General features: G+C 36.9%; 1 protein-coding gene across 8 annotated transcripts in view; it reads left to right on the forward strand.

Moving 5' to 3' along the window:
• The window catches only part of nrg1 (neuregulin 1), a 170,391-nt gene that overhangs the window by 87,450 nt on the left and 59,951 nt on the right, over positions 1 to 22,990 (forward strand). For 3 of the 8 annotated variants that reach the window (XM_031802897.1, XM_020458203.2, XM_020458205.2), the window contains exon 1: positions 15,723 to 15,988. The exons of 4 other annotated variants lie outside the window; for them this stretch is intronic. In XM_031802897.1, coding sequence (XP_031658757.1) covers positions 15,883 to 15,988 — 106 coding nt within the window. In that variant the 5' untranslated portion in view covers positions 15,723 to 15,882. Of the gene's footprint in view, positions 1 to 15,702; positions 15,989 to 22,990 lie in introns of those variants that run through there. One more of the 8 variants, XM_020458204.2, reaches the window with a different exon arrangement.

The following is a 22,990-nucleotide window of genomic DNA, read 5'->3' on the forward strand; positions in this document are numbered from 1 at the left end:
AATGGAGTAAATGGAACCATGTGTTTGATACCATTCCATTCACTCCGTTCCAGCCCTTATTATGAGCCAGTCCTCCCCGGAGCAGCCTCCACTGGTGTCCACGTACTTTTGTATATATAGTGTACTAGCAACTAGCATTTACGTTATTTCATACACGTATACATTTGAATGTCAGCTACAAACAGCTGTCTAATTGTTCAAACGTAGGACCACATCAGCACAATAGGCCTGACAAATACTTGCTTTTTTCAGATGTAATTTTTTTATGGACATGGTAAAATTCATTAGATGTCAGTGTTACAGCTATAGTAAAACCATGCTAACAATGACAGGGAGTAAGACCACAGGCTTATTAAAACATTTTTAGAACTGCTGATAAAATCAATGGTTTCATTTATCTTCCAAGTCGATGATCTCAACAGTACACTATTACTAATAATGCTGATACGTTGATTTACCCATACCCAATGTTTTCCATCTCAAACGTCACGTTCAACACAATCTCTCCTGGATTTGTGTTTTTGTTATCAATTGAATTACAGTAGGTTGTGTCACATAGAATTCCCCCCTCTCTGTTCACCTCTCCCTTACACCTCTCCCCTTCACCACCTCTACTCCCTCTCTCTCTCGCTTCCTCTCTGAGGTGCTTGCAGTTCGTTCTCTCACGGCTCATTGTTGACACATGCAGTGGGGTCCTTGTCGCTGTCCACAAGGCCTCCACTGTGGTCAACTAGTCCCATACAACCAAGTGACTCCTTAGACTCTGGGTAATGTTCAGTAGGGCACACTGTAGCAAAACAGTTTGCAACAAAAAAATTAAATCTGTGTTCTTATTGAACATGTTCAGGTAGCTCATCCTCCTTTCAGTTTTCTCACTGCTGAACATGACCCAGGTACCTCTTCCCCTTCCTGCATCTGACTCACTGCCTCTGACTCACTGAAGAGGTACGTTTAGATTCAAAAGGGAATCCTCCCCTTCTCCTGCATAATCTCCCATCCCATATTGACACGACCAAGCCATACCTGGGAGTGCTACATTTATTATTGAAACAGACCCATTCATCCAACACCCACACTGAGCGAAACTGAGCAGAGATCAAAGAAGACCTGTGCAGCATTTTCAGCAACATGCTCCTGCTTGTCGGCACCAAAAGCATGTAAGGGGAGGCTATAGAATGACCAGTTGCCCATGATTGTGTTCCCTCCAAATAGGATGTAACTGAGATTCTAGATGCTTGAAGTGGTAATTCAGTGTTACAGTTGTTTGGATTTCAGTGCTAGCTTGTTTGGATATTCATGACCAGTTATGAAAGAAGGTTAGTCTGGAGACTTAATGTCAGGTCAAGTAGAAGTAAGGAATTACTGCTCCCAAATGTTATTTTTGTATAAAGGACATTTTCTAAAGAAGTACGAGTTATAAATCTTTATACTATTGTTCCAACAGGCCTTGTCTTGCCGTACTTGCAATGCTTCCTGCCAAAATAGAGTAGGATTATGACTCAACAACTTGCACAACACAGTTCATTTTAACATTTTAAAATGTACTTAAATAATCCCATTTCGAATGACACTCTGCTACAGTGGAAGTATTCACACCCCTTGACTTTGTTGTGTTACAGCCTACACACAATACCCCATAATGTCAAAGTGGAATTCATTTGTTACCAATTAATTAAAAATACAATTTTAATTTTAAAATGTAAAATAAAAAGCTGAAATGTCTTGTGTCAATAAGTATTCAACACATTTGTTATGACAATCTTAAAAAGGTTCAGGAGGTTAAAAAAAGTCACACAATAAGTTTCATGGAATAGTGTTTAACATGATTTTTGAATGACTACCTCATCAGTGTACCTCACACATACAATTATCTGTAAGGTTGAGCAGTGAATTTCAAACACAGATTCAACCACAAAGACCAGGGAGGTTTTCCCATGCCTCGCAAAGAAGGGCACCTATTGGTAGATGGGTAAAAAATAAAAAAGCAGACATTGAATATCCATTTGACCATAGTAAAGTTATGAATTACACTTTGGATGATTTATCAATACACCCAGTCACTACAAAGATACAGGTGTCCTTCCTAACTCAGTTTCCAGAGAGGAAGGAAACCGCCAATGGCCAATGGTGTCTAAAACAATTACAGAGTTTAATGGCTATGATAGGAGAAAACTGAGGATGGATCAACAACATTGTAGTTATTCCAGAATACTAACCTAAATGACAGAGGGAAAGATATTCCAAAACATGCATCCTGTTTGCAATAAGGCACTAAAGTAAAATGAAAATGAACAATTAACTTTGTGTCATGAATGCAAAGCGTTATATTTTGGGCAAATCCAACACAACACATCACTGAGTACCACTCTCCATAATTTGAAGCATGGTGGTTGCTGCATCATGTTACGGGTCTGCTTGTCATCGGCAAGGACTAAAGCAATTTTTAAGATAAAAAGAAACGGAATAAAGCTAAGGACAGGCAAAATTCTAGAGGAAAACCCGATTCTGTCTGCAAATTCTGCAAATTCACCTTTCAGCAGGACAATAACCCAAAACACAAGGCCAAATATAAACTGGAGTTGGTTACCAAGACGACATTGAATGTTCCTGAGTGGCGTAATTAAACTTTTTACTTAAATCGGGTTGAAAATCTATGGCAAGACTTGAAAATGGCTGTCTAGAAATGATCAGCAACCAACTTGACAGAGCTTGAATAATAATAAAAAAAGAAAATAATGTGCAAATATTGTACAATCCAGGTGTGGAAATCTCTTAGAGACTTACCCAGAAAGACTCACAGCTGTAATCGCTACCAAAGGTGATTCTAACATGTATTGACCCAGGGGTGTTAATACTTATATAAATAAATAAGATATTTCTGTATTTCATTTGCAAACATTTCTAAAAACATGTTTTCACTTTGTCATTATAGGGCATTGTGTGTAGATGTGTGAGACATAAAAACATTTTTCACTTTGTCATTATAGGGCATTGTGTGTAGATGGGTGAGACATAAAAACATGTTTTCACTTTGTCATTATAGGGCATTGTGTGTAGATGTGTGAGACATAAAAACATGTTTTCACTTTGTCATTATAGGGCATTGTGTGTAGATGTGTGAGACATAAAAACATGTTTTCACTTTGTCATTATAGGGCATTGTGTGTAGATGTGTGAGACATAAAAACATGTTTTCACTTTGTCATTATAGGGCATTGTGTGTAGATGTGTGAGACATAAAAACATGTTTTCACTTTGTCATTATAGGGCATTGTGTGTAGATGTGTGAGACATAAAAACATGTTTTCACTTTGTCATTATAGGGCATTGTGTGTAGATGTGTGAGACATAAAAACATGTTTTCACTTTGTCATTATAGGGCATTGTGTGTAGATGTGTGAGACATAAAAACATGTTTTCACTTTGTCATTATAGGGCATTGTGTGTAGATGTGTGAGACATAAAAACATGTTTTCACTTTGTCATTATAGGGCATTGTGTGTAGATGTGTGAGACATAAAAACATGTTTTCACTTTGTCATTATAGGGCATTGTGTGTAGATGTGTGAGACATAAAAACATGTTTTCACTTTGTCATTATAGGGCATTGTGTGTAGATGTGTGAGACATAAAAACATGTTTTCACTTTGTCATTATAGGGCATTGTGTGTAGATGTGTGAGACATAAAAACATGTTTTCACTTTGTCATTATAGGGCATTGTGTGTAGATGTGTGAGACATAAAAACATGTTTTCACTTTGTCATTATAGGGCATTGTGTGTAGATGTGTGAGACATAAAAACATGTTTTCACTTTGTCATTATAGGGCATTGTGTGTAGATGTGTGAGACATAAAAACATGTTTTCACTTTGTCATTATAGGGCATTGTGTGTAGATGTGTGAGACATAAAAACATGTTTTCACTTTGTCATTATAGGGCATTGTGTGTAGATGTGTGAGACATAAAAACATGTTTTCACTTTGTCATTATAGGGCATTGTGTGTAGATGTGTGAGACATAAAAACATGTTTTCACTTTGTCATTATAGGGCATTGTGTGTAGATGGGTGAGACATAAAAACATGTTTTCACTTTGTCATTATAGGGCATTGTGTGTAGATGTGTGAGACATAAAAACATGTTTTCACTTTGTCATTATAGGGCATTGTGTGTAGATGTGTGAGACATAAAAACATGTTTTCACTTTGTCATTATAGGGCATTGTGTGTAGATGTGTGAGACATAAAAACATGTTTTCACTTTGTCATTATAGGGCATTGTGTGTAGATGTGTGAGACATAAAAACATGTTTCACTTTGTCATTATAGGGCATTGTGTGTAGATGTGTGAGACATAAAAACATGTTTTCACTTTGTCATTATAGGGCATTGTGTGTAGATGTGTGAGACATAAAAACATGTTTTCACTTTGTCATTATAGGGCATTGTGTGTAGATGTGTGAGACATAAAAACATGTTTTCACTTTGTCATTATAGGGCATTGTGTGTAGATGGGTGAGACATAAAAACATGTTTTCACTTTGTCATTATAGGGCATTGTGTGTAGATGTGTGAGACATAAAAACATGTTTTCACTTTGTCATTATAGGGCATTGTGTGTAGATGGGTGAGACATAAAAACATGTTTTCACTTTGTCATTATAGGGCATTGTGTGTAGATGGGTGAGACATAAAAACATGTTTTCACTTTGTCATTATAGGGCATTGTGTATAGATGTGTGAGACATAAAAACATGTTTTCACTTTGTCATTATAGGGCATCGTGTGTAGATGTGTGAGACATAAAAACATGTTTTCACTTTGTCATTATAGGGCATTGTGTGTAGATGTGTGAGACATAAAAACATGTTTTCACTTTGTCATTATAGGGCATTGTGTGTAGATGGGTGAGACATAAAAACATGTTTTCACTTTGTCATTATAGGGCATTGTGTGTAGATGTGTGAGACATAAAAACATGTTTTCACTTTGTCATTATAGGGCATTGTGTGTAGATGTGTGAGACATAAAAACATGTTTTCACTTTGTCATTATAGGGCATTGTGTGTAGATGTGTGAGACATAAAAACATGTTTTCACTTTGTCATTATAGGGCATTGTGTGTAGATGTGTGAGACATAAAAACATGTTTTCACTTTGTCATTATAGGGCATTGTGTGTAGATGTGTGAGACATAAAAACATGTTTTCACTTTGTCATTATAGGGCATTGTGTGTAGATGGGTGAGACATAAAAACATGTTTTCACTTTGTCATTATAGGGCATTGTGTGTAGATGTGTGAGACATAAAAACATGTTTTCACTTTGTCATTATAGGGCATTGTGTGTAGATGTGTGAGACATAAAAACATGTTTTCACTTTGTCATTATAGGGCATTGTGTGTAGATGTGTGAGACATAAAAACATGTTTTCACTTTGTCATTATAGGGCATTGTGTGTAGATGGGTGAGACATAAAAACATGTTTTCACTTTGTCATTATAGGGCATTGTGTGTAGATGTGTGAGACATAAAAACATGTTTTCACTTTGTCATTATAGGGCATTGTGTGTAGATGTGTGAGACATAAAAACATGTTTTCACTTTGTCATTATAGGGCATTGTGTGTAGATGTGTGAGACATAAAAACATGTTTTCACTTTGTCATTATAGGGCATTGTGTGTAGATGGGTGAGACATAAAAACATGTTTTCACTTTGTCATTATAGGGCATTGTGTGTAGATGGGTGAGACATAAAAACATGTTTTCACTTTGTCATTATAGGGCATTGTGTGTAGATGTGTGAGACATAAAAACATGTTTTCACTTTGTCATTATAGGGCATTGTGTGTAGATGTGTGAGACATAAAAACATGTTTTCACTTTGTCATTATAGGGCATTGTGTGTAGATGTGTGAGACATAAAAACATGTTTTCACTTTGTCATTATAGGGCATTGTGTGTAGATGTGTGAGACATAAAAACTTGTTTTCACTTTGTCATTATAGGGCATTGTGTGTAGATGTGTGAGACATAAAACATGTTTTCACTTTGTCATTATAGGGCATTGTGTGTAGATGTGTGAGACATAAAAACATGTTTTCACTTTGTCATTATAGGGCATTGTGTGTAGATGTGTGAGACATAAAAACATGTTTTCACTTTGTCATTATAGGGCATTGTGTGTAGATGTGTGAGACATAAAAACATGTTTTCACTTTGTCATTATAGGGCATTGTGTGTAGATGGGTGAGACATAAAAACATGTTTTCACTTTGTCATTATAGGGCATTGTGTGTAGATGTGTGAGACATAAAAACATGTTTTCACTTTGTCATTATAGGGCATTGTGTGTAGATGTGTGAGACATAAAAACATGTTTTCACTTTGTCATTATAGGGCATTGTGTGTAGATGTGTGAGACATAAAAACATGTTTTCACTTTGTCATTATAGGGCATTGTGTGTAGATGGGTGAGACATAAAAACATGTTTTCACTTTGTCATTATAGGGCATTGTGTGTAGATGTGTGAGACATAAAAACATGTTTTCACTTTGTCATTATAGGGCATTGTGTGTAGATGTGTGAGACATAAAAACATGTTTTCACTTTGTCATTATAGGGCATTGTGTGTAGATGGGTGAGACATAAAAACATGTTTTCACTTTGTCATTATAGGGCATTGTGTGTAGATGTGTGAGACATAAAAACATGTTTTCACTTTGTCATTATAGGGCATTGTGTGTAGATGTGTGAGACATAAAAACATGTTTTCACTTTGTCATTATAGGGCATTGTGTGTAGATGGGTGAGACATAAAAACATGTTTTCACTTTGTCATTATAGGGCATTGTGTGTAGATGTGTGAGACATAAAAACATGTTTTCACTTTGTCATTATAGGGCATTGTGTGTAGATGGGTGAGACATAAAAACATGTTTCACTTTGTCATTATAGGGCATTGTGTGTAGATGGGTGAGACATAAAAACATGTTTCACTTTGTCATTATAGGGCATTGTGTGTAGATGGGTGAGACATAAAAACATGTTTTCACTTTGTCATTATAGGGCATTGTGTGTAGATGGGTGAGACATAAAAACATGTTTTCACTTTGTCATTATAGGGCATTGTGTGTAGATGTGTGAGACATAAAAACATGTTTTCACTTTGTCATTATAGGGCATTGTGTGTAGATGTGTGAGACATAAAAACATGTTTTCACTTTGTCATTATAGGGCATTGTGTGTAGATGTGTGAGACATAAAAACATGTTTTCACTTTGTCATTATAGGGCATTGTGTGTAGATGTGTGAGACATAAAAACATTTTTCACTTTGTCATTATAGGGCATTGTGTGTAGATGTGTGAGACATAAAAACATGTTTTCACTTTGTCATTATAGGGCATTGTGTGTAGATGTGTGAGACATAAAAACATGTTTTCACTTTGTCATTATAGGGCATTGTGTGTAGATGTGTGAGACATAAAAACATGTTTTCACTTTGTCATTATAGGGCATTGTGTGTAGATGTGTGAGACATAAAAACATGTTTTCACTTTGTCATTATAGGGCATTGTGTGTAGATGGGTGAGACATAAAAACATGTTTTCACTTTGTCATTATAGGGCATTGTGTGTAGATGTGTGAGACATAAAAACATGTTTTCACTTTGTCATTATAGGGCATTGTGTGTAGATGTGTGAGACATAAAAACATGTTTTCACTTTGTCATTATAGGGCATTGTGTGTAGATGTGTGAGACATAAAAACATGTTTTCACTTTGTCATTATAGGGCATTGTGTGTAGATGGGTGAGACATAAAAACATGTTTCACTTTGTCATTATAGGGCATTGTGTGTAGATGGGTGAGACATAAAAACATGTTTTCACTTTGTCATTATAGGGCATTGTGTGTAGATGGGTGAGACATAAAAACATGTTTCACTTTGTCATTATAGGGCATTGTGTGTAGATGTGTGAGACATAAAAACATGTTTTCACTTTGTCATTATAGGGCATTGTGTGTAGATGGGTGAGACATAAAAACATGTTTTCACTTTGTCATTATAGGGCATTGTGTGTAGATGTGTGAGACATAAAAACATGTTTTCACTTTGTCATTATAGGGCATTGTGTGTAGATGTGTGAGACATAAAAACATGTTTTCACTTTGTCATTATAGGGCATTGTGTGTAGATGTGTGAGACATAAAAACATGTTTTCACTTTGTCATTATAGGGCATTGTGTGTAGATGTGTGAGACATAAAAACATGTTTTCACTTTGTCATTATAGGGCATTGTGTGTAGATGTGTGAGACATAAAAACATGTTTTCACTTTGTCATTATAGGGCATTGTGTGTAGATGTGTGAGACATAAAAACATGTTTTCACTTTGTCATTATAGGGCATTGTGTGTAGATGTGTGAGACATAAAAACATGTTTTCACTTTGTCATTATAGGGCATTGTGTGTAGATGTGTGAGACATAAAAACATGTTTTCACTTTGTCATTATAGGGCATTGTGTGTAGATGTGTGAGACATAAAAACATGTTTTCACTTTGTCATTATAGGGCATTGTGTGTAGATGGGTGAGACATAAAAACATGTTTTCACTTTGTCATTATAGGGCATTGTGTGTAGATGTGTGAGACATAAAAACATGTTTTCACTTTGTCATTATAGGGCATTGTGTGTAGATGTGTGAGACATAAAAACATGTTTTCACTTTGTCATTATAGGGCATTGTGTGTAGATGGGTGAGACATAAAAACATGTTTTCACTTTGTCATTATAGGGCATTGTGTGTAGATGTGTGAGACATAAAAACATGTTTTCACTTTGTCATTATAGGGCATTGTGTGTAGATGTGTGAGACATAAAAACATGTTTTCACTTTGTCATTATAGGGCATTGTGTGTAGATGGGTGAGACATAAAAACATGTTTTCACTTTGTCATTATAGGGCATTGTGTGTAGATGTGTGAGACATAAAAACATGTTTTCACTTTGTCATTATAGGGCATTGTGTGTAGATGTGTGAGACATAAAAACATGTTTTCACTTTGTCATTATAGGGCATTGTGTGTAGATGTGTGAGACATAAAAACATGTTTTCACTTTGTCATTATAGGGCATTGTGTGTAGATGTGTGAGACATAAAAACATGTTTTCACTTTGTCATTATAGGGCATTGTGTGTAGATGGGTGAGACATAAAAACATGTTTTCACTTTGTCATTATAGGGCATTGTGTGTAGATGGGTGAGACATAAAAACATGTTTTCACTTTGTCATTATAGGGCATTGTGTGTAGATGTGTGAGACATAAAAACATGTTTTCACTTTGTCATTATAGGGCATTGTGTGTAGATGTGTGAGACATAAAAACATGTTTTCACTTTGTCATTATAGGGCATTGTGTGTAGATGTGTGAGACATAAAAACATGTTTTCACTTTGTCATTATAGGGCATTGTGTGTAGATGTGTGAGACATAAAAACATGTTTTCACTTTGTCATTATAGGGCATTGTGTGTAGATGTGTGAGACATAAAAACATGTTTTCACTTTGTCATTATAGGGCATTGTGTGTAGATGGGTGAGACATAAAAACATGTTTTCACTTTGTCATTATAGGGCATTGTGTGTAGATGTGTGAGACATAAAAACATGTTTTCACTTTGTCATTATAGGGCATTGTGTGTAGATGTGTGAGACATAAAAACATGTTTTCACTTTGTCATTATAGGGCATTGTGTGTAGATGTGTGAGACATAAAAACATGTTTTCACTTTGTCATTATAGGGCATTGTGTGTAGATGGGTGAGACATAAAAACATGTTTTCACTTTGTCATTATAGGGCATTGTGTGTAGATGTGTGAGACATAAAAACATGTTTTCACTTTGTCATTATAGGGCATTGTGTGTAGATGTGTGAGACATAAAAACATGTTTTCACTTTGTCATTATAGGGCATTGTGTGTAGATGTGTGAGACATAAAAACATGTTTTCACTTTGTCATTATAGGGCATTGTGTGTAGATGTGTGAGACATAAAAACATGTTTTCACTTTGTCATTATAGGGCATTGTGTGTAGATGTGTGAGACATAAAAACTTGTTTTCACTTTGTCATTATAGGGCATTGTGTGTAGATGTGTGAGACATAAAACATGTTTTCACTTTGTCATTATAGGGCATTGTGTGTAGATGTGTGAGACATAAAAACATGTTTTCACTTTGTCATTATAGGGCATTGTGTGTAGATGTGTGAGACATAAAAACATGTTTTCACTTTGTCATTATAGGGCATTGTGTGTAGATGTGTGAGACATAAAAACATGTTTTCACTTTGTCATTATAGGGCATTGTGTGTAGATGGGTGAGACATAAAAACATGTTTTCACTTTGTCATTATAGGGCATTGTGTGTAGATGTGTGAGACATAAAAACATGTTTTCACTTTGTCATTATAGGGCATTGTGTGTAGATGTGTGAGACATAAAAACATGTTTTCACTTTGTCATTATAGGGCATTGTGTGTAGATGTGTGAGACATAAAAACATGTTTTCACTTTGTCATTATAGGGCATTGTGTGTAGATGGGTGAGACATAAAAACATGTTTTCACTTTGTCATTATAGGGCATTGTGTGTAGATGTGTGAGACATAAAAACATGTTTTCACTTTGTCATTATAGGGCATTGTGTGTAGATGTGTGAGACATAAAAACATGTTTTCACTTTGTCATTATAGGGCATTGTGTGTAGATGGGTGAGACATAAAAACATGTTTTCACTTTGTCATTATAGGGCATTGTGTGTAGATGTGTGAGACATAAAAACATGTTTTCACTTTGTCATTATAGGGCATTGTGTGTAGATGTGTGAGACATAAAAACATGTTTTCACTTTGTCATTATAGGGCATTGTGTGTAGATGTGTGAGACATAAAAACATGTTTTCACTTTGTCATTATAGGGCATTGTGTGTAGATGTGTGAGACATAAAAACATGTTTTCACTTTGTCATTATAGGGCATTGTGTGTAGATGGGTGAGACATAAAAACATGTTTTCACTTTGTCATTATAGGGCATTGTGTGTAGATGTGTGAGACATAAAAACATGTTTTCACTTTGTCATTATAGGGCATTGTGTGTAGATGTGTGAGACATAAAAACATGTTTTCACTTTGTCATTATAGGGCATTGTGTGTAGATGGGTGAGACATAAAAACATGTTTTCACTTTGTCATTATAGGGCATTGTGTGTAGATGTGTGAGACATAAAAACATGTTTTCACTTTGTCATTATAGGGCATTGTGTGTAGATGTGTGAGACATAAAAACATGTTTTCACTTTGTCATTATAGGGCATTGTGTGTAGATGTGTGAGACATAAAAACATGTTTTCACTTTGTCATTATAGGGCATTGTGTGTAGATGGGTGAGACATAAAAACATGTTTTCACTTTGTCATTATAGGGCATTGTGTGTAGATGTGTGAGACATAAAAACATGTTTTCACTTTGTCATTATAGGGCATTGTGTGTAGATGGGTGAGACATAAAAACATGTTTCACTTTGTCATTATAGGGCATTGTGTGTAGATGGGTGAGACATAAAAACATGTTTTCACTTTGTCATTATAGGGCATTGTGTGTAGATGGGTGAGACATAAAAACATGTTTTCACTTTGTCATTATAGGGCATTGTGTGTAGATGTGTGAGACATAAAAACATGTTTTCACTTTGTCATTATAGGGCATTGTGTGTAGATGTGTGAGACATAAAAACATGTTTTCACTTTGTCATTATAGGGCATTGTGTGTAGATGTGTGAGACATAAAAACATGTTTTCACTTTGTCATTATAGGGCATTGTGTGTAGATGTGTGAGACATAAAAACATGTTTTCACTTTGTCATTATAGGGCATTGTGTGTAGATGTGTGAGACATAAAAACATGTTTTCACTTTGTCATTATAGGGCATTGTGTGTAGATGTGTGAGACATAAAAACATGTTTTCACTTTGTCATTATAGGGCATTGTGTGTAGATGTGTGAGACATAAAAACATGTTTTCACTTTGTCATTATAGGGCATTGTGTGTAGATGTGTGAGACATAAAAACATGTTTTCACTTTGTCATTATAGGGCATTGTGTGTAGATGGGTGAGACATAAAAACATGTTTTCACTTTGTCATTATAGGGCATTGTGTGTAGATGTGTGAGACATAAAAACATGTTTTCACTTTGTCATTATAGGGCATTGTGTGTAGATGTGTGAGACATAAAAACATGTTTTCACTTTGTCATTATAGGGCATTGTGTGTAGATGTGTGAGACATAAAAACATGTTTTCACTTTGTCATTATAGGGCATTGTGTGTAGATGGGTGAGACATAAAAACATGTTTCACTTTGTCATTATAGGGCATTGTGTGTAGATGGGTGAGACATAAAAACATGTTTTCACTTTGTCATTATAGGGCATTGTGTGTAGATGGGTGAGACATAAAAACATGTTTCACTTTGTCATTATAGGGCATTGTGTGTAGATGTGTGAGACATAAAAACATGTTTTCACTTTGTCATTATAGGGCATTGTGTGTAGATGGGTGAGACATAAAAACATGTTTTCACTTTGTCATTATAGGGCATTGTGTGTAGATGTGTGAGACATAAAAACATGTTTTCACTTTGTCATTATAGGGCATTGTGTGTAGATGTGTGAGACATAAAAACATGTTTTCACTTTGTCATTATAGGGCATTGTGTGTAGATGTGTGAGACATAAAAACATGTTTTCACTTTGTCATTATAGGGCATTGTGTGTAGATGTGTGAGACATAAAAACATGTTTTCACTTTGTCATTATAGGGCATTGTGTGTAGATGTGTGAGACATAAAAACATGTTTTCACTTTGTCATTATAGGGCATTGTGTGTAGATGTGTGAGACATAAAAACATGTTTTCACTTTGTCATTATAGGGCATTGTGTGTAGATGTGTGAGACATAAAAACATTTTTCACTTTGTCATTATAGGGCATTGTGTGTAGATGTGTGAGACATAAAAACATGTTTTCACTTTGTCATTATAGGGCATTGTGTGTAGATGTGTGAGACATAAAAACATGTTTTCACTTTGTCATTATAGGGCATTGTGTGTAGATGGGTGAGACATAAAAACATGTTTTCACTTTGTCATTATAGGGCATTGTGTGTAGATGTGTGAGACATAAAAACATGTTTTCACTTTGTCATTATAGGGCATTGTGTGTAGATGTGTGAGACATAAAAACATTTTTCACTTTGTCATTATAGGGCATTGTGTGTAGATGTGTGAGACATAAAAACATGTTTTCACTTTGTCATTATAGGGCATTGTGTGTAGATGTGTGAGACATAAAAACATGTTTTCACTTTGTCATTATAGGGCATTGTGTGTAGATGGGTGAGACATAAAAACATGTTTTCACTTTGTCATTATAGGGCATTGTGTGTAGATGTGTGAGACATAAAAACATGTTTTCACTTTGTCATTATAGGGCATTGTGTGTAGATGTGTGAGACATAAAAACATGTTTTCACTTTGTCATTATAGGGCATTGTGTGTAGATGTGTGAGACATAAAAACATGTTTTCACTTTGTCATTATAGGGCATTGTGTGTAGATGTGTGAGACATAAAAACATGTTTTCACTTTGTCATTATAGGGCATTGTGTGTAGATGTGTGAGACATAAAAACATGTTTTCACTTTGTCATTATAGGGCATTGTGTGTAGATGTGTGAGACATAAAAACATGTTTTCACTTTGTCATTATAGGGCATTGTGTGTAGATGTGTGAGACATAAAAACATGTTTTCACTTTGTCATTATAGGGCATTGTGTGTAGATGTGTGAGACATAAAAACATGTTTTCACTTTGTCATTATAGGGCATTGTGTGTAGATGGGTGAGACATAAAAACATGTTTTCACTTTGTCATTATAGGGCATTGTGTGTAGATGTGTGAGACATAAAAACATGTTTTCACTTTGTCATTATAGGGCATTGTGTGTAGATGTGTGAGACATAAAAACATGTTTTCACTTTGTCATTATAGGGCATTGTGTGTAGATGTGTGAGACATAAAAACATGTTTTCACTTTGTCATTATAGGGCATTGTGTGTAGATGTGTGAGACATAAAAACATTTTGAATTCAGACTGTAACAAAATGTGGAATAAGTCAAGGGGTATGTATACTTTCTGAAGGCACTGTATTTGGCCAATATTCATCCTGTTCCATCTCAAGATAGCAATTCATATTGAATATGGACTGATACAAGCTATGGCAGTGTATTAAGGATAGTACCACAATCATAATGTAAGTGTGATCTGTAGGGTTTTTCTCTGTACAGACATGTGGTTGAGTACGCTCCAGCAACCCCAAGCAGGAAGACGCAACTGACAAAAACTGGTGGAACATTTCTGAATTGGTAGTATGTGGTGTCAAAGCCACCGTCATCCTATGACCCGATCGGAAACGTGACGCAAATGTGGGAAAATACATAATGATTTAATGAAAAAATAATCATGAAAAAAGTAGGAGAACATAAAGAAACTTAGGAGCACAATGCCTAACATTTGGGGGTTTAATGATGAGAATTGCCAGCAATGACAAAATATAGGGTTAAAAAGCACAAGAAAACAGATTTTTTAAAATGTAGATGTAGCTACATTGGACCAATATGAATCCTAGTTAATTTTGAAACTCATCTCCTGAAGAATCTCTCCCTTTCCTTTCCTTCTAGGGGCACTGATGCTTCCAAATTAAAATTCCAGGTAGCACAGCAAAATATTTAGGGGCATATGTGACCAAAGTGGTAGCACTGTAGACCACCCAAAACCCACATAATGATATCCGACTATATATATTCCTTAACCTGTGGTAAAAGATCAGGAAACTGAAGTTATGGCAACTGGCATGATATTGTCTAACTGTCTGGCCTTTCTACTTACTGATGTTGGGATAAACACTTTTAACAATATATAGAACTACAGTACGCTGGTATAATGACTAGCTTAACTTTATCTGGGACCTAATGATTTGTTAGCTTCAGCTCAGTGGGCTAAAGTGGTTTTGAGTTGTGTAGAGTAGACAATCAGAGTTCAATGTCTGGTCTGTTAACTTGAAGTGGTTACTTCACGTCTATCAGCTGCTAGGATTGTAGTGGGTCAAAGGGAGGTGAAATGTAGGGCAGGTGGTTCAGCGAACTATCTCTCATGTGATTACAAGGTTTAGTGTCTAGTGTGGTCTGTATAATGTACACTGTGTGAGGTGTGATAAGCCATAATGCTAGTGTCAGTGGTTGTCATATATCCAATGAAATGGAAAATTGTAGTTTGCTCTTAGGTTAGGCTATTGGTCAGAAAATTGAACAATATTGCACAATCATCCATTTAGAATATTCTAGCCTTCTGCTAACATATACAGATGGCCAACATGTTTTAATTGTCAGAGGTAGACCTACTTACAAAGCAAATGTTTGAAAAGGAAACAACATGACAAGTTATGCTTTACATCTGGCACATGGCAGGTGTACTTCAGACTATGTAACCAATTGTAGGAGTGGAAAATGATGAATTCCTTCCCGAAATTATTCTTTACTCGCGCATTGTAAATCATAAGGCGTTACTTAGCGTGTAGGCTGTGTACGCTCCTCCCATCAAAGTTACCAAGATGTAGATGTAAACTTTCTTGCATACGAACCATTCCAGAGTTGACTGGAGTAACACTCACAGGAGAGCTGCAGGCAGACGACACTTTGGAAAATACTTCGGCGTTAGTTTTATTCAAGGAATTGATTTACTACACAGAATAAGACATGTCTGACCAGAAACAAGGGAAAGAAAGGGAGAGAGGTGGAAATAAAAAGGGTACAGGTAATAAGAAAGATAAAAAGGAGAAACCAACGGACAACTCTCCACCAGGTAAGTTGTCATTACTTTTGATTTCTTAATAGGAAATAATTTATTAGCAAATGTAGGCCAACGGGAATTTATGGCTATTATGTAACGTTATCTATTCCAAACCGGTGTTTCTGAAGTCGGTAGTCGAGTGTTGCAGGTGTTTGAGTGACTGACGGTAACTCAAGGCCACGAGCCTACGAACTTTCAGTTCATGACTCACATTTGACCAATTCTATTACGTCCAATGGAAACACATTTGTACATTATTCGAATAATATAAATGATTTGCCTTGACTAAATGTAACTAGAGTAAGTTTAGTTGGATACAATTGTTGTTCCTTTCATAACCAGTCTTGTCTTCTTGGCTCACGTGACACACAATTTAGTGAAACTTTAGCAAAACTTCTGTTAATTATTTAATTGCATTGATTTTAATCAAGTTAAAGATTTTTTGGGGGCATTGCAATGTAGGCATTGAAAACTTTAATAGTTAAGTAGGCGCCCATCACAGACCTGTGATTTGACCGGTGCAACCTATTTTAAATTCCTTATATACCTGATAAACTGTAGTTCCAAGTCAAAATGCATATCATTGATGCAAAGAAGTGGTTTCTATCCATGGCTTTCTTTAACTGTCAGCCGTGGGAGTTCAATTTCTCAGAATTGCAATATCTAGGTCAGATCATTGTTTAATACGGTGAACTTTCATGGCTAACAAAAGGATTGGAAATATCTTGGCTTTGAAACATAATCTTACGCAGCTTTAATCCATACTGTTTTGTTTCCTGCTTGAGGCAGTGTCCATTTGTCGGCAAATGTGGACTAATTTGGGGTCTTGGGGGAACGTCCTATTTGACAGGTGTTGGGTCAGTTTTTGCATAGCTCAGTTATAGACAGACCTATGCTGCTTTTATCCGCTTCTATTGAGAGTTGTATTTGTACAGATTCATAGATCTTTTGTCGACATGATGCTGAATGGAGTGCATTGGATTTGAAACGCCAGACTAAAATCTGTGTCCATATTGATAGATGACCTAACTGTGTTTTTTTTTTTTTTGCCATGTGAGAGTGAATATTGCACATTGTCAAAGCAGATTCCACTGTGATATACAGCACCAGTCAAAAGTTTGGACACACCTCCTCATTCAAGGGTTTTTTCTTTATTTGTACTATTTTCTACATTGTAGAATAATAGTGAAGACATCAAAACTATGAAATAACACACATGGAATCATGTATTAACCAAAAAAGTGTTAAACAAATCCAAATATATTTTATATTTAAGATTCTTCAAAGTAGTCACCCTTTGCCTTGATGACAGCATTGCACAGTCTTGGCATTCTCTCAACCAGCTTCATGAGAAATGTTGTGTATCAATCATGTTCAAACTGTATAGTAAAGTATTGTACTGTGATCAACATGCACAGTAGTCTGAACGTACAGGTATAGAGAGGCATAGTGCAAATCATTGTTTGCTTGAGGCCTTTGACAATGCATTGTTTCAATTCAATACACCTTTTTAATTTTTCCTGCCCAAATACAGCATAGAGAATTCTGGCGTTCTAATGTGTTCAGCACTGCAATAACATACAGGGATGCCTTCAGCAGTCCATTGGCCACCTCATTCCTGTACTAAACAGCGATGCATCATAATTACTGACAGCGGTATATCAAACACATCCCTAGCAAAACTTTTCTGTTTGAAAATGGTGTAAATATGCAGCATTGTCTGATTTAAAAAATAAAAATAAAAAAAATAAAAAATGTTTTTATTATAAATTTGCACAGAAAAATACTTTGAAATGATTGACAATGACAGTGGGGTTTGGGACCATCTTACTGTATGGTCTCTCTCCTCTCTACCAGAATTACTTTGAAGACCATAACATCTGCCATATCTTTTAATGAAATGATAGAGAACTAAATCAAACGAGGGGGAAAACTCTGACGTAACCAGGCCAGTCGCAATAGTCTTGGGTCTGCTGGACAAGAAGCCTGGCGATGTCTGGACTGCTCAACTCTTGTCTGGGACACAGTATTAGATCATGGAATTCCTCCCTTACTGGGGTACCATGGCTTGGAATGTTGACTGATCCGTGTAAATTTGCGGTTTGAAAAACGCGGAGGAGTTCCCCCAAAGGGAGCTCCTCCATGACATGGGGAAACAGCTGAAAAGGCTGGCCCGGAGTTAGCGGTGTCCCAACCCTGAGCAAACAAAGAGATGGGCATAAATTAAGTTATCCCCCTTGCAGTTGTGCTCCCTCTATGCACTTTTATAGCCACAAGGTTAATTTTCAGACAAAATATGAATGGATAATGTTTAATGAACTCTGTCCATGTTGTTTGGCTTGGTGCTGGTTTCTGATTATTTTGGTGCTGGTTTCTGATATTTTGGTGCTGGTGTCTGATATTTTAGTGCTGTAATGTGTCATTGACAAAAATATGAACGTAGATGTTCTCGTGACATTTATTTTACAGGACAGATGATCGGATCTTCCTCAAATCTTTCTTTCTAGCTAGGTTTCCATGTAATTGGCAACAGACTTTCATGCGAATATTCAAAAATCTGCATAACAACAATATTCCCCACCAGAGATGTTTCCATCAAATTGATACCTGTGCATGATGACGTAGCGCACATAAAAATACATTTTGCATTAAATTCCAATCTACATATATATTAAATAAATGGGTTTCCATCGCATTTTCAACTCTATTGATGGTTTTCTCACAACAGAATAGTGTGTTATGTTGCCAGTGTTCCCACTCTGGTCTTGGGCACATGTCGGGCTCTAGCCAACAGCTGGCAGATAGTGTGGGTATAGCCTACATGATGACGTTATTATGGACACAATGGCAGCCAAGTATCATGATCATGTCACCAGAATAAGAAGTTGATATTTATTAGAAAGGGGCATCATGCTGATCACCTTGGAGATGCAGGTTGCCTGGTGGTTAAGAGCGTTGGGCCAGCAACCAAAAGGTCGCTGTTTTGAATCCGTGAGCCGCCAAGGTAGGAAAATCTGTCATTTTGCCCTTGAGCAAGGCAGTTAACCCCCAACAACAACTGCTCCCCGGGCGCCAATGATGTGGACGTCGATTTAAGGCAGCCCCCCCGTACCTCTCTGATTCAGAGGGGTTGGGTTAAATGAGGAAGACACATTTCATTTGTGCAACTGACTAGGTATCCCCTTTCCCATTCACCACCCTGTGAAGTTCACAACTTATTTAATCTGTAGCCCAATAAACCGCTCGCTTTCCAGACAACGAGTCGTAGTGGGAGGACCACATAACATTTCTCGCATAATACATTTTACAGACACAAAAAAACTCCCACCTTGTGTATTTCGTTTTATTTTTTTAAATATTTTTTACATTTGGACAGTTTACTTACAAATGTTCTGTTTAAATCAGGCCTCTCATGCCTTTTAGTATACAACATATAAAATCTCTTATTTGTCCACTGTCTGCATTGTGACCAGTTTAGCTGGTCAAATCAAAGTTTATTTGTCACGTGCCCCGAATACAACAGGTTACAGTGGCGAATACAACAACCTTACAGTGAAATGCTTACTTACAGGCTCTAACCAATAGTGCAAAATGGTATTAGGTGAACATTAGGCAAGTAAAGAAATAAAACAACAGTAAAAAGACAGTGAAAAATAACAGTAGCGAGGCTAAATACAGTAGAGAGGCTATAAAAGTAGCGAGACTACATACAGACACCGGTTAGTCAGGCTGATTTGAGGTAGTATGTACATATGGTTAAAGTGACTATGCATATATGATGAACAAAGAGTAGCAGTAGCGTAAAGAGGGGTTGGCAGGTGGTGGGTGGCGGGACACAATGCACATAGCCGGTTAGCCAATGTGCGGGAGCACTGGTTGGTCGGGGCAATTGAGGTAGTATGTACATGAATGTATAGTTAAAGTGACTATGCATATATGATAAACAGAGAGTAGCAGCAGGGTAAAAGAGGGGTTGGTTGGGGGGGGCACACAATGCAAATAGTCCAGGTAGCCATTTGACTACCTGTTCAGGAGTCTTATGGCTTAGGGGTAAAAACGGTTGAGAAGCCTTTTTGTCCTAGACTTGGCACTCCGGTACCACTTGCCATGCCTTAGTAAAGAGAACAGTCTATGACTGGGGTCTTTGACAATTTTTAGGGCCTTCCTCTGACACCGCCTGGTGTAGAGGTACTAGATGGCAGGCAGCTTAGCCCCAGTGATGTACTGGGCCGTTCCCACTACCCTCTGTAGTGCCTTGCAGTCAGAGGCCGAGCAGTTGCCGTACCAGGCAGTGATGCAACCATTCAGGATGCTCTCGATGCCTCCCTATATGCAAATTATTTGACAGATTCTTTCAAAATATTATTTATTTATTTTTGGGGTAACAATTAATGATGCCATAAGTCAATGATGCTAATAGTCAATGATTTGAAGCTGGTATAATGATCATTTAAATTATTTGACTGTGCAGGTCTGTTTATATCCAGACAAAATGTGTTCCTGGCTTTACTTTACTGACTTTATTGTCCCCATGGGGAAATGTAGTTGCAATGTCATTAAATACAGTAGACATCAAATTGACAATACAAAGTTAATAAATTACATAGAGTATATACTGTTGAAAGAAGACCAGCCTGCTGGCCTCACTGGTTGGATAGAAACTGTTTACAAGGGATATCACACCTTACACAAATTATTGTCTTGTTCTGTTTAGTTCTAACTACCTCACAATCAGATCACAATGTGTCACTTTCTTTTAAATTGTCTACACCTGTCTATACATGTTCACACAGTGTGGACAAGATCAGGACAAAGGGTGCATGTTCCAGGTATAAATAAAAGGTTAAATAAAAGGTATAATTTAACTAGGCAAGTCAGTTAAGAACAAATTCTTTTTTACAATGACGGCCTACCCCGGCCAAACGCTCCTCTAACCTGGACGACGCTGGGCCAATTGTGCACCACCTGATCACGGCCGGTTGTGATACGCCTCTTGCACTGAGATGCAGTGCCATAGACCGCTGCGCCACTCGGGAGCTCTTATGGTTCATTTTATTAGTTGAATGACTGTTGCTTATTAATCGACTCTCCTGAAATGAATGTAACAGTGCGCTAAAAGTTATTGAAATGTAGCCTAAAGTGTTAGCCTACGGGCCCTTCTCCCTAGTCCAGTCATGACTCAGAGCACTGCCTCTTGGTCACAGGAAGCACCACTAAGGCTGAAACGAGAAGCACTCAAACATGCAACTACGTGTATGGTATTGTTTTGTCTGAGGTCATATTTTCTTTCAGTAATGTGCTGTATTCCAGGTATTTTTGTCAGCCTATTCCTCGTCAGTGTCTCCTTAGATGTCTGCCTATTTTCACAGGCGTAACATCATGAGAATATTAAAGTCCACTGTCATTTAAATTAATTTTTTTTGCGATTATCGGTGAGAACAGAGCTTTTATCTAAGCTTTTCAACAATTGGGAATGTTGAAAAAGTTAGTGTCAACACCTTGACACAAAAGGGCTCATGTTTCTTGTTTTGCACGAAGGCTAGAATTACTTTTCCTCCAATACTCAATGAATTCTGTCTAATTTCTTATCAGATTAAATATTTTCTTTTAAAGGAAAAGTTCCGTTTTGGGTTGGGCTCCTGCTCTCAGAAAATGATCATTAGGGAAGTGAAAGTATAGCTGCTCTGACTAAGGGAGTTTCCCTTTGCAAACAAAAGGGCATGAATGAACACACACATGCCCTTTTGTGCCCCACTGATTTAGGTGGGAAACCCTTGTGTGATTCCCTTTAAGCTTTGCCCGGTTCAGGTGCTGTGAGCTCTGTTGAGGTTGAGCAACAGTTGTGTAATAATGACAGACCTGCCCAGAAATGAATGGGGTTTAACCCAGCCCAGAGAGATTGCAGCGTGTCTGGGTCCAGCGTCTCCAGAGAGCTCTCGTAATGTACCTGTGTCAATTATCTGTTCCTTCAAAGAACACCTGGAGTTTGTAACCATGGAGATAATATTCAGTCAAGCATTTGGATTGAGACTTTAGCTCTCTAATAATGAATTTACATTAATGCACATATTTTTGTAAGATGTTAACTTCTGGCTAGGTTGATGAGTTTGACTCACTTCTGACACCATGTTATGATCTTAGTCAGATATAACTGTACTGCGCAGCAGAGCATGAGCAAATGGCTCAGCTTCAAAATGTTAGTGTTCAATTTAGTGATACCCTGACCTACAGTTGAAGTCGGAAGTTTACATACACCTTAGCCAAATACATTTAAACTCAGTTTTAAAAAATTAAATAAAAAAAATTAGGTTAGGTTAGTTAGGATCACCACTTCATTTTAAGAATGTGAAATGTATTTTTATCGCATTCCTAGTGGGTCAGAAGTTTACATACACTCAATTAGTATTTGGTAGCATTGCCTTTAAATTGATTAACTTGGGTCAAATGTTTTGGGTAGCCTTCCACAAGCTTCCCACAATAAGTTGGGTGAATTTTGGCCCATTCCTCCTGACAGGGCTGGTTTAACTGAGTCAGGTTTGTAGGCCTCCTTGCTCGCACACGCTTTTTCACTTCTGTCCACAAATTTTCTATAGGATTGAGGTCAGGGCTTTGTGATGGCCACTCCAATACCTTGACTTTGTTGTCCTTAAGCCATTTTTCCACAACTTTGGAAGTATGCTTGGGTCATTGTCCATTTGGAAGACCCATTTGATTTGCGACCCAGCTTCAACTTCCTGACTGAAGCTTCAACTTCCTGACTGAAGCTTTAACTTCCTGACTGAAGCTTCAACTTCCTGACTGAAGCTTCAACTTCCTGACTGAAGCTTTAACTTCCTGACTGAAGCTTCAACTTCCTGACTGAAGCTTCAACTTCCTGACTGAAGCTTTAACTTCCTGACTGAAGCTTTAACTTCCTGACTGAAGCTTTAACTTCCTGACTGAAGCTTTAACTTCCTGACTGAAGCTTTAACTTCCTGACTGAAGCTTTAACTTCCTGACTGAAGCTTTAACTTC

The sequence above is a fragment of the Oncorhynchus kisutch genome, linkage group LG23, assembly GCF_002021735.2.
Source record: "Oncorhynchus kisutch isolate 150728-3 linkage group LG23, Okis_V2, whole genome shotgun sequence".
Taxonomy (NCBI): Eukaryota; Metazoa; Chordata; class Actinopteri; order Salmoniformes; family Salmonidae; genus Oncorhynchus; species Oncorhynchus kisutch.